This window comes from Neophocaena asiaeorientalis, unplaced genomic scaffold (genome assembly GCF_003031525.2).
Source record: "Neophocaena asiaeorientalis asiaeorientalis breed wild unplaced genomic scaffold, Neophocaena_asiaeorientalis_V1.1 scaffold280, whole genome shotgun sequence".
Lineage (NCBI taxonomy): Eukaryota > Metazoa > Chordata > Mammalia > Artiodactyla > Phocoenidae > Neophocaena > Neophocaena asiaeorientalis.
The window spans coordinates 5,752,585-5,765,603 of record NW_020185321.1 but is presented as its reverse complement, the minus strand read 5'-3'; the positions used below and the strand labels follow the sequence as shown (position 1 = coordinate 5,765,603).

The 13,019-nt window shown below is 35.9% G+C and overlaps 1 protein-coding gene across 2 annotated transcripts in view; it reads right to left on the bottom strand.

Annotated features, from left to right (window-relative positions):
* Positions 1–1,299: 1,299 nt before the first annotated feature.
* ZNF461 (zinc finger protein 461) overlaps positions 1,300–13,019 on the bottom strand; it is a 25,991-nt gene continuing 14,271 nt past the window's right edge. For both annotated transcript variants that reach the window (XM_024733848.1, XM_024733849.1), the window contains one exon: positions 1,300–3,237. In XM_024733848.1, the coding sequence (XP_024589616.1) occupies positions 1,529–3,237 (1,709 nt within the window). In that variant the 3' untranslated portion in view covers positions 1,300–1,528. The remainder of the gene's footprint in view (positions 3,238–13,019) is intronic.

The window sequence follows — 13,019 nt, the reverse complement described above, 5'->3', positions numbered from 1 at the left end:
ATATTTTTTTAAAAAAAAGAAAGATCTTAAGTAAACTACCTAACTTTATGCCTTAAGAAACTAGAAAAAAGAAGAATTAAGGCCAAAATCTGGAGGTGGAAAAAAGATAACATTAGAGCAGATATAAATGAAATAAAGACTAGAAAGACAATAGAAAAGATCAATAAAACTGAGTTGGTCCTTTGAAAAGATGAAGTTGAAAAACTTTTAGCTAGTCTAATCAAGTAAAAAAAGAAAGATAGGGCTTCCCTGGTGGCGCAGTGGTTGAGTGTCCGCCTGCTGATGCAGGGGACACGGGTTCGTGCCCAGGTCTGGGAAGATCCCACATGCTGCGGAGCAGCTGGGCCCATGAGCCTTGGCCACTGAGCCTGTGCTCCGCAACGGGAGAGGCCACAACAATGAGAGGCCCGCATACCACAAAAAAACAAAAAACAAAAAAGATAGGACTCAAATAAATAATGTTATAAACAAGAGAGAAGAGTTCCAATATTGCAGAGCAGGCAATGAAGAATTTGGAGCAGAAAGGCAGTAAATAGTTGGTACAGTATTTATAAATCCTTCTAATACATTAAAATTAAATAAAAGTAGGCTAAAATGTGGACTGATGAGAACATCATGAATCATGGATTATGATTAATCCACTTTTGTCCAAAGAATTTTTAAAATTTAATTCCTGGAAGAATACAAAAGAAGTGACAGCTATAGTTACCCCTGTGTAGGGAAAGCAGATGGTTATAGGACTAGATATTAGGGAACATTTTATTTTCACGTTATTTTGGGTAATTTTTGAACTTTTATAGTATCTGCTTTTATTTCCCATTTTTTTAAACTACAAAATTAATGTAACAACAGAACAGACACACACTTTCATGGTTGGGAATCTACCAATAGAAACATAAGAATGACAATCTAAGAATGTTTATTGCACGATCATTTCTGGTGAAAAAGAAGTAGAAACAATTTGAATGTCTACAGTAGGGAATGGCTCAAAATACTGGCATACATCCCATAGTAGAAATATTCTGAAACTTTAGAAAGAATGAGTCAGATCTACAGTATTGGCCTGGGAAAATGTCCATGATTATTTAAGTGTAAAGGGCAAAATGCCACGAAATATGTCACTATAGGGGGTAAATCCTTTCACAGACATCCAATAAACCCTTCATATGTGCAGATATGTTCGAGCACGAAGAAAGAAGCAACACACATACATATTGGTTATTTCAGGGATTTGTGGGAGGGGAAGAAATTGTTTTCATTTTATTTCTGCCCCACTTCACTGGTTTCAGTGAAAACAAATAGTTTTATAAAATTTATTTCCAGTATTGATCATTACAATAATTCAGAAATAGCACTGATACCAGAGCAATTTTTTCCTTTTAATAACTTTTCCATTTTCCCACTTGAAAAAAAAAAGAGTTCAAAGATTACTAAAATAAATCAATACTAATGAAACCCAGTATTTTACCAACATTTTCCTTAAAGAAGAAAAAAGTATATCCCCAAAAATAATTTCATGATACTAGACTTAGGATGGGGAGAGAGGAAAACTTACTGAAGTCTCAACAGTATGAAGTGTCTGATGTACATTAAATTGTAAGCCATGGTTAATGGCCTTCCCACATTCATATGGTTTCTTCCCAGAATGAATTCTCTGATGGTGTGAGAAGCTTGAATGATAGCTAAAGGTCTTTCCACATTCCTTACATTCAAACGGCTTCTCACCAGTATGAATTCTCTGATGTTGAATAAGGTGTGAATGAAGTCTAAAGGCCTTACCACATATACATTCATGAGGTTTCTCACCAGTGTGAATTCTCTGATGTCTTTTGAGGTGTGAGCACTGCCTAAAAGCCTTCCCACATTCCTTACACTCATAGGGTTTCTCACCAGTATGAATCCTCCGATGTACAGTAAGTTGTAAGCCATCACAAAAGGCCTTCCCACATTCACTACATTCATAAGGTTTTTTGCCGGAATGAATTTTCTGATGGTGAGAGAAGCTTGAGTGATAGCTAAAGGCCTTTCCACATTCTCTACATTCATAGGGTTTCTCACCAGTGTGAATTCTCTGGTGTATTGTAAGGTGTGATCGATGTCTGAAAGTCTTTCCACATTCTTTACATTCATAGGGTTTCTCACCAGTATGGAGTCGCAGATGTTCAGTAAGTTGAAAGCCACGAATAAAAGCCTTCCCACATTGCTTACATTCATAGGGTTTTTCACCAGTATGAAGTCTCTGATGTTGAGTAAGCTGTGATCGCTGCCTAAATGCCTTCCCACATTCCTTACATTCATAAGGTTTCTCACCAGTGTGAATTCTCTGATGTAGAATAAGTTCTGAGCCATAATTAAAGGTCTTCCCACATTCTTTACACTCATAGGGTTTCTCATGACTATGAAGTCTCTGACTTATGGTAGGGGATGATTGATGCCTGAAAGTCTTTCCACATTCTTTATATTCAAAGGGTTTCTCACCAGTATGGAGGTGCAGATGTTCAGTAAATTGAAAGCCACAAATAAAAGCCTTCCCACATTGCTTATATTCATAGGGTTTTTCACCAGTATGAAGTCTCTGATGTTGAGTAAATTGTGATAGCTGCATAAAGGCCTTCCCACATTCCTTACATTCATTGGGTTTCTCACCAGTGTGAATTCTCTGATGTAGAATAAGTTCTGAGCCATAATAAAAGGCCTTGCCACATTCTTTACATTCATAGTGTTTTTCACCTTTATGAATTCTCAAATGTTGTTTAAGTTGTGAGCAATGAATAAAGGCCTTCCAACATTCCTTACATTCATTGCACTTGTTACTATTTTGAATTCTCTGTTGTTTAGTAAGGTATGATGTATCAACAGTTTCTGCACATACCTTACATTCAGAAAGTTTTTCTTTAGAATGAGTTTTGTGATGACTAAAGAATAAATTGTAACTGAAGTTTTTCCTACATTCTTTACATTCAAAGATTTTCTGTCTATTATAAAATTCCTGAGTGAACAAAATATGTTGGCTAAAAATGGGCATGTGTTCATGGTTGATAATAAACTGCCTGAAATAGCCCTTCTGCTTTCCCTGTTGTCTCTCAAACTGACTTTCGCATGCCCAAATATCTCTGAAAATGGATTTCTCAGGACTATGGCTTTTAAATGGTTCCATGATAGCCCATTGGGATGATTCTGTCTCATAAATGTTTCTTTTTGGAGATAACTTCTTGGCCTCACACTTGGACACCAAGTCTGAAAGATAAGAAACACATTTTAATTGCTAGTTTTGTGTTACAAGAGAATTGAAATACCTCTGGTAGAAAAGAGAGAGAATTGAAAATAATTCACATAAGAAATGAAAGGCTTGGGGAGCTCTTAAATACCATCATGCAATTGAATGAAAATAGAGTAAGGAGAATGCAAAGAAATGAAAGCTCATGAAAGAAAAGTGAGGGCGTTAATTAACAAGTCAAGTCAGTGGTTCTGAAATTTTGATCCACATCAGAATCACCTTGGGAATTTGTTGCAATTATGGATGTTTACAAAACATTCTAGATCACCTGAATCAGAGTCTACGAGTCTGTATATTTTAACACTCTCCACCAGGCCAAAGGATTATGTGATATCTGCTAGTTGTCCCCAAACATCTATTATTCCCCTTTTGTACACTGATTGAACCCTTGGTTTTTAGTTGAGAACAGGCTGCCCAATATAAACATTGCACTTCCCAGGACCCTTTGCAGCAGAATATGCCATGTAACTGGATTCTGCCTAAAGGAATGCAGAAGTATTATGTAGTAGCATCTGAGAAGTTTTTTAATTTTTAAAAAATTTTATTTCTTTATTTTTGGCTGCCTTGGCCTTCGTTACTGCCATGGGCTTTCTCTAGTTGTGGTGAGCGGGGGCTACTCTTTGTTGCAGTGCACAGACTTCTCATTTCGGTGGCTTCTCTTGTTGCAGAGCACAGGCTCTAGGTGTGTGGGCTTCAGCAGTTGTGGAATGCGGGCTCAGCAGTTGTGGCTCACGGGGTCTAGAGCACAGGCTCAGTAGCTGTGGCGCACGGGCTTAGCTGCTCTGCGGCATGTGGGATCTTCCCAGACCAGGGATCGAACCCGTGTACCCTGCATTGGCAGGCGGATTCTTAACCACTGCACCACCAGGGAAGTCCTGAGAACTTTAAGAGTAAGCTTGCCCACACCCTATATCTGTTATTCTTCTGATTCCTCAGCAAAGCCAGCTGCAATGTACATTTGATGTCATGTCTGTCACAGATGATTTTGCAGAACAGAGTTGCCACTCCAGCCTGGACTTTAATGAAAGAGAAAATTAACCCTCTATATAGTTTAAACTACAATTATTTGGGGGTCTCTGTCACATACAGCCAAAACTATATCCAAACTAATACAGCCTTCCATTGAACTGTTTGAGACCAACAGCTACATAAAGCATTCTATGCTAACGCAATTTATTTTTCCATTTTCCCAATGATGATCATTTGGGTTGTTTCCAGTTGTTGGCTATTATGGTTAGTACTGCTATCAACATCCATGCACATTTCTTTTGGTGGAAACAGGACTCCTTTCTTCTAGGTGTGAAATCAGATGATATGCATTTGTTCAGCTTCAGTTGACACTATGCAACAGTTTTCTAATTTACAATTCCATCAAACTCTAAAAGAGTTCCTGTTCTTCATATCCTCAGCAACACTTGTAATTGTCAATCTTCTTCTAAGCATCCTGGCAGATGTGTTGTGATATTGGATTGTGGTTTAATTTGTAAATTTTCAGGCTGAATACTTTGCCATATGTTTATTGGCCAACTGGATATCTTCTTTAATAAATTGCCTATGCAGGTGTTTCGTCCATTTTTATTAATTTTTTGGGCAATAAAATACATACAAAATCCACCATTTTAACCATTTTGAAGCATACAATTCAGTAACTTATAGTGTATTCCCACTGTTGTGCAACCATCCGATCCCTAATTCCAGAATATTTTCTTCATGCCAGAAAGAAACCTCACACCCATGATCATGTTCTATTCTCCTCCCCGCCCCACCCCCAGCAACCATCAATCTGCTTTATGTCTCTGAATTTGTCAAGAAATTTCATAAGCACGAAATCATACAATGTGACCTTTTGTGTCTGTTCTCACTCAGTATGTTTTCAAGGTTCAGTGATGCTGTAGCACATATCAGTACTTCATTTCTTTTTATGGCTGAGTTATATTTTATTGTACAGATAACCATATTTTGTTTATCCATTCTCCAGTTGAGGGACATCTGGGTAGTTTCTGGGTTGTATTTTTCTTTTTGATTTGTAGGAATTCTTAATTTATTCTGGATATAACCAACTACATAATGCAAGTATCTTTTCCCACTCTGGGGCTGGCCCTTTCGCTCTCTTAATACTATGTTTTGATAAACAGAAATTCTTAATTTTAAGATAGTCTAATCCCAAGTTCATAAAAATATACTCATATAATCTTCCACAAGCTTTTACTATTTTACCTTTCATATTTAGATCTATAATCCACCTAGTGTGAGGTAGAAATCAAGATTCTTATTTTTCAATAGATATCAGCACCACTTACTGAAAAGACCATCCTTTCCCTGACTCTGTGTTATATCAAATGACTTTGTATGTTAGTCATTTTCTCTGTAATCCACTCCAATAAATATTTCAACTCCCATAGCTCTGTTGAAACATTTCTAGCTAAAGTAACTAACAAAATTACTTTACCAAAATCAGTGCTCAAATGCCAGTCAACATTCTATTTGACTCATTAGTAGCATCTGACACAACTGATCAATCCCTTTGCTTCCTGTATACCATATTCTCCTGGTTATCCTCCTACCGCTCTACTTATATTCAGTTCCCCTTAATGAATTCTCCTCCACTTCCTGACCTCTAAATGTTGGAATGTCCCAGAACTCAGCCTCTGGCCAGCCCTCAATCTACACTCTTTCCCTTAATAGCAGTCTGGCTTAAATACCAATAATACAATGCTAAGTCTTAAATTTATACCTCTAAAATTTTTTTAACTATGATAAAATACACATAACATAAAATTTACTATCTTAGCCACTTTTAAGTGTTTAGTGCAGTAGTGTTAAGTATGTGCACACTGTTGTGCAACCAACCTCCAGAACTTTTTCACCTTGCAGAGCTGAAACTCTGTACCATTAATAACTCCCTATTCTTCCCTCTTCCAGTTCCTGGCAACCACCATTCTACTTTCTGTTTCTATGGATTTGACTACTCTAGATACCTCAGATCACTGGAGTCATACAGTATTTGTTGTTGTTTTTCTGAATGTGACTGACTTACTTCACTTAGCATAATGTCCTCAAGGTTCATTCATGTTGCAGCATGTGTCAGGATTACATACACACACACACACACACGACCACCACACCACATTTTGTTTCTCCATTTGTTTGTTGATGAAACCTAGATTGCTTCCACCTTTTGGCTACTGTATGTAATGCTGCTAAGAACATGTGTGTACAAGTATCTGTTTAAGTTTAAGTTGATAATTCTAGTTATAATTTTTTGAGGAACCACCATACTCTTTTCCCACAGTGGCTGAACCATGTTACACTCCCACCAGCACAAGGGTTTCAGTTTCTCCACTGCCTCACCAATACTTATTATACTTGTTTTTTGACTGTAACCATCCTAATGGGTGTGAGGTGATATTTCACTGTGGTTTGGATTTGCATTTCCCCAGTGGCTAGTGATGTTGAGCATAGTTTCATGTGTTTGCTGGTCATTTACATATCTTTTTTGAAGAAATATCTATTCAAATCCTTTTCTCATTTTTAAAATTGAGTTGGTTTGTTTTTGGTAGGAGATATTAACCCCTTGTCAGATACGTGACTTACAAAATATTTTTTCCTATTCCATAGGTTGCATTTTCACTTTATTGTGTCCTTTGATGTCTATACTTCTAGCTTTTATCTTACCCCTAAGCTCCATATTTATCACCTAATTGCCTAGTTGAAATCTTCATGTAAATATATGATAAGTACCTCAACCATAACATGTCCGAAGAGAACTTTCAAATCCCTTTTTTAGATTCATTCATACTCCAGCTTAACCCATCTCAGTAAATGCAACCATCTTTTACCAATAGGTTAACCCAAAAGCCTAGTTTTTTTCTTCTTACCCAACTTACAGTCCATTAGCAAGCATGGTCAACTTGTTCTTTAATATATATATAATGACATAATCATTTATCAGCACCACTTCTATTACAGTCTAAGCTACCATTGTTATACTACTGCAGTAACTCTCAAATTGGTCTCCTGCTCTCTTTCTTGTTCCACTAAACACGTCATATCTTAGTGACAACACATAACTTTTGCTCTCAAATGCCTCTAATAGTTTCCCATCACATTTAGGAAAAAAAGATTCTTATAATGCTCTATAAGGTCCTATATCCCCTGGGCTCTCTCTACCCCTCTTACCAAAACGTGTAGGATGCAACTAAAGCCACATTTAGAGGAAAATCTATGGCCTTAAATGCAAATAGAAAAAATAAATTCTTAAAGTGAATCACCTAAACATTTATTTCAAGAAGTTAGAAGAAGAATAGCAAACTGAGACCTCAAAAAGTAGAATAAAGTAAAAAACAAAGATAGGCAGAATAAATAAAACAGAAACAAATATATAATAGGATTTCTGGCAAGACTGGCCAAGAAAAATAGACTACCTTACAGATTAAATGTTAATTACAAAGAAAAAAAATACAATGGAGTAACCTGGCAAACACCACCCAAACCAAGTGATCAAAGGTAACAACACTAATAATGGGACAGAATGACATTATGTGCCTCCGTAAATAATACACTGAGAAAGATAGGTCACCAATGCAATAATCCTACTAAAAATGTATAGCCTGAGTTTAATCTGGAAGAACCTACAAATATACTCTAATTGAAGGACATTCTATAAAAGTGGCCAGTATTCTTCAAAAATACCAGCCATAAAATCCAAAGAAAGGCTGAGGAACTTTTCAGATTGAAGTAAAGAGAAATGTAATGTGAGATCCTGAGTCTAGTGAAAAGGACAATATTTGGAAAATTAGTGGAATATAATACAGACAATAAATGAGATAATAGATTTGGATAAATGTAAAATTTCCTGAATTTATGAAATGTAAGAGAATATCCTTGCTCTTAGGGAAGATAACTATTTAGGGTAAAGAGACTTAAATGAAATAATAAGGAAAATATGGCAAAATCTAGGTGAACAGCATATGGGAGATTTTTTTAGGTTATTTCGCACCTCTTCCATAAGTTTAAAATTAATCCAAAATAAATTTTTATTTCATAAAAGAGAGAAAAGGTACAAATAACCAATCTTAGGAATGAAAAGGGAAATATCATTACAAACAAATGCATCCCCTTATAGAGTTACATTCTACTGGGATAACATCTAATAAATGATTAGTAAATGAATTAGTAAGTCAGATGGCAAAAAAATGCTATAGAAAAATAAAGAGGAAAAGAGATACAAGGTTATAATGGAAGGTTTGAGATATGTGGCAACAATTTTCCTCCAAAAGGAATGGAGACTAAAGGTATCAGCTTTACCTCCTGAGGGGCTGGAAACTAAAGGTCAGGCACATGGGTAGCCAACAAGGAGCCCCAATACAAATTCTGGACAGTAAGGCTCAGGTGAGTTTCTCTATTTGGCAATATGCCCAAATGCATATTGTTACACACAGTTGATGGGAAAAGTTAGCACTGTCCATGACTCCACTGGGAGAGGACAATGGGTAGCTCCACACTTGGCACTCTCCTAGGCTCTGCCCTATGTACTTCTTCCTTTGGCTAACTTTAATCTGTATCCTTTTGCTGTAATAAACTATAACTGTGAGGATGATAGCTTTCAGTGAGTTCTATGAGTCCTTTTAGTGAATTATCAAACATAAGGGTGGTCTCAGAAACCACTGAAATTGCAATTGACGTCAGAAGTGAGGGAAGACTCCTGTAGACAGCTCCCTCTAATTTTCACATGAGACCATAATAAAATCTAATTATAAAAGAAAGACAACAAGAAAATCTCCAAACACCTCCAAATAGCACACTTCTAAATAATCTATGGGTGAAATTACAAGTCTCAAAGAAAAAAAATTTTTTGAAGGATTATAAGGACATGTATATCCTTTATATACATGGATATATATATATAATTATATATAGATAATCCATCATAATGATAATAAGAACACCACATATAACTTTACACTCATAACTTTGACTTAGAACGTAGAAGAAATATACCAATTCCTTGAAAATCACAAACTACCAAAACTCAGCCAAGATGAAGTAGGTAATCTGAATAGTCCTATAACTATTATAGAAATGGAATTTATAATTTAAAATAGATCCTGAAAAAGAAATATCCAGGTCCAGATGGTTTCACTGGTAAATTTTACCAAACATTCACATCAATTTCCTCCATGAAAGGATGAAAAGGGAACACTTCCCAACTTACTTTATGAGGCCATTATTATTCTTATACCAAAAGCAAGCAAAGGCAGCATGCACACGCACATGTGTGCGCACACACACACACACACACACAAAAAGAGAAAACTACAGGCCAGTATCTCCCATAAACTTAGATGAAAAAATCCTGAATTAAATTTTACCAATCAAATCCAGAAGTGAATAAAAGGAATAATATATCATGACTAAGTGGAATTTTTACAGGTGTGAAAGGCTGATTCTGCATTCAAAAATCAATGTAATCCATCATACCAACAACTAAGAAGAAAAATCACATGATCATATTAACATTCATTAAAAAAAAACTCAGGGCATTAAAAAGAGAGGGGACCTTCCTCAACCTCATAAACATCATATACAAAAAATCTACTGCTAACATCATACTTAATGGCAAAAGACCTTACCCCTGAATGCTTTCCCTCTAAAATTAAGAAAAGAGGCAAGGATGTCCACTATTACCACTCTTATCCAACACAGAACATATTTCTAGCCAACAAAAAGGCAAGAAAAAGAAAGGGCATAGGTTGGAAAAGGAAAAAAAAAAAGACTCTGCAGATTATATGTTTGTCTACAAGAATGAATCTACAAGGAAAAATTAGTACTAGTTAGTATTAGTACTAACTAGTACTAATAAGTGCATTGAGTAACGTCATAGAATATAAGATTAACATACAAAATTGGCCGAATTTCTGTACACTGACAATGACCAAATAGAAACCAAAATAAAAATGCAATACCACTTACAAATGCTCCAAGATTAAAAAAAAGAAATACTTAGGTAAAAAATTAACAAAACATGTACAGATAATATATGATGAAAATTATAAAATGCTAATAAAAGAAATCAAAGGACAAAATCTTGGAGAAATGCTGTGTTCATGGATTGGAAGACTCAACAGAGTAAAGATGTTAATTCTCTAATTTCATCTATAGGTTTAACATAATTCCTATTTAAATCTCAGCAAGTTTTTTTGTACATAGAGACAAGCTTATTCTAAAATTTATATGCAAAGAAAAAGCCCCCAAGGATAGCCAAAATTTTTTTTGGAAAATAATATAGTGGGAAGAATCACTCTTTCCAATATTATTAAGGCTTACTATATAACTGCTGTAATCAAAAGTATGGTACTAGCAGAGGAGTAGTTACAAAGATCAATGGTACAGAATATAGATCTCAGAAATGGAGCCACACAAATGTGCTCAACTAATTTCTGATAATGGTGAAAAAGTAACTCAATGGAGAAGGGATAACTTGTTGAAAAAAATAGTGATGGAGAACTAGACATCCATAGGCAAAAAGTTAAACCTTGACCTGAAGTCTCACATCTTCTACAAAAAGGTACTCAAAATGGATTACAGATTTAAATGGAAAATGTAAAACTATAAAAGTTCTAGAAAAAAACATAGAAAAATCTTTAGGACCTAGGACTAGGTGGTGTTCTTAGACTTAACACCAAAAACCAAAACCAAACAAAAAAACAACAAAACCCCCTAACAATTCATAAGATTTAAAAGATGAATAAAGGCTAGACTTCATCAAAATTAACTTTTCTCTGCAAAAGACAATGTTAAAAGGATTAAAACACAAATTATAGACTTGGAGAAATTATTTCTTTAAGTCACATATCCAACAAAGGCCTATCTATTGGGTTGGCCAAAAAGTTCCTTAGGTTTTTAAGTAAAAATAAAAGACACAGTTTTCATTTTCATCAAGAACTTTTTTGAACGTATTCACCGTTTTGTTCCACTACCTTCTGCCATTTTCAGGCAACTTCCTAATTCCATCTTCCCAAAACTTTTTATCTTTTTGAGCAAAGAACTGTTCCAGGTGCCTTTTACAGTCTTCCAGGGAATTGAAATTTTTTCCATTAAGGGAATTTTGTAAAGACTGAAATCAATGGAAATCCAAAGGTGCAATGTCTGGTGAATACGGTGGATGAATCAGAACTTCCCAGCCAAGCTGTAACCGTTTTTGCCTGGTCATCAAAGAAACGTGCAGGGCTTCCCTGATGGCGCAGTGGTTGAGAGTCCACCTGCCAAGGCAGGGGACACGGGTTTGTGCCCCGGTCTGGGAAGATCCCACATGCCGCGGAGCGGCTGGGCCCGTGAGCCATGGCCGCTGAGCCTGCGCGTCCGGAGCCTGTGCTCTACAACGGGAGAGGCCACAACAGTGAGATGCCCGTGTACCGCAAAAAAAAAAAAAAAGAAAAAGAAAAACATGCAGTCTTGCGTTATCCTGATGAAAGATTATACGTTTTCTGTTGACTAATTCCAGACGGTTTTCATTGAGTGATGCTTTCAGTTGGTCTAATTGGTAGCAGCACTTGTTGGAATTAATCGTTTGGTTTTCCGGAAGGAGCTCATGATAGAGGACTCCCTTCCAATCCCACCATATACACAACATCACCTTTTTGGATAAAGACTGGCCTTTGGTGGTTCATTCTGCTTGCCCCTGATCTCTTCCATTCCACATTATTGTACAGTATATATTTTCCATTGCCTGACACAATTTGTTTTAAAAACAGGACGTTTTCATTACGTTTAAGTAGAGAATTGCATGCGGAAATACGGTCAAGAAGGTTTTTTTCGCTATATGGAACCCAAACATCAAAGTGATTAACATACCAAGCTGGTGCAAATGATTTTCAACGCTTGATTTGGATATTTTGAGTATGTCGGCTATCTCCCATGTGGTGTAACGTTGATTGTTCTCAATTAATGTCTCGATTTGATTGCTATCAATTTTAACTGATCTACCCGACTGCGGAGCATCATCCAGTGTGAAATCTCCAGCACGAAACTTCGCAAACCACTTTTGTCACGTTCGATCAGTCACAGCACCTTCTCTATATACTGCACAAAGCTTTTTTTGCATTTCAGTTGTGTTTTAACTTTTCTGGAAATAATAAGGCATAATATGCCGAAAATGTTGCTTCTTTTCTTCCATCTTCAGTATCAAAATAGCTACACAAAAATTCACCAATTTTGATTTTTTTAAAAAATGTACTCTGATATGACAGGTATCACAATACAATCTAACAAAATTGTTTTGAATGAAGTTAAAGAAAACTAAGTGCACTAGAACCATCTTACAGAAAAAACCGAACTGTTTGGCCAACCCAAAAGAATACATAAAGAACTTTGAAAGCTCAACAGCAAAAAAACCCAAACAATCAAATCATAAAATGGGCAATAGACATGAACAGACATTCACTGAAGAGGATACACAGATGGCAAATAAACATGATTTTCTATTACGGAAATTCAAATAAAAACTATAAGGAAATATCATTACCCACCTATCAGAATGGTTAAAATGAAAAACTGATAACACCAAGTGCTAACTAGGATTCAGTGAAATGCATCATTCATACACTGCTAGTGTTTGGCATTTCCTTTCAAAACTAAAAATGAGCTTACCTTACGACCCAGCAATTGCATACTTGAGCTTTATCCCAGACTTATTTTCAAGTACAAACTTTTACATGAATGTAAGGAATATATATATATATAT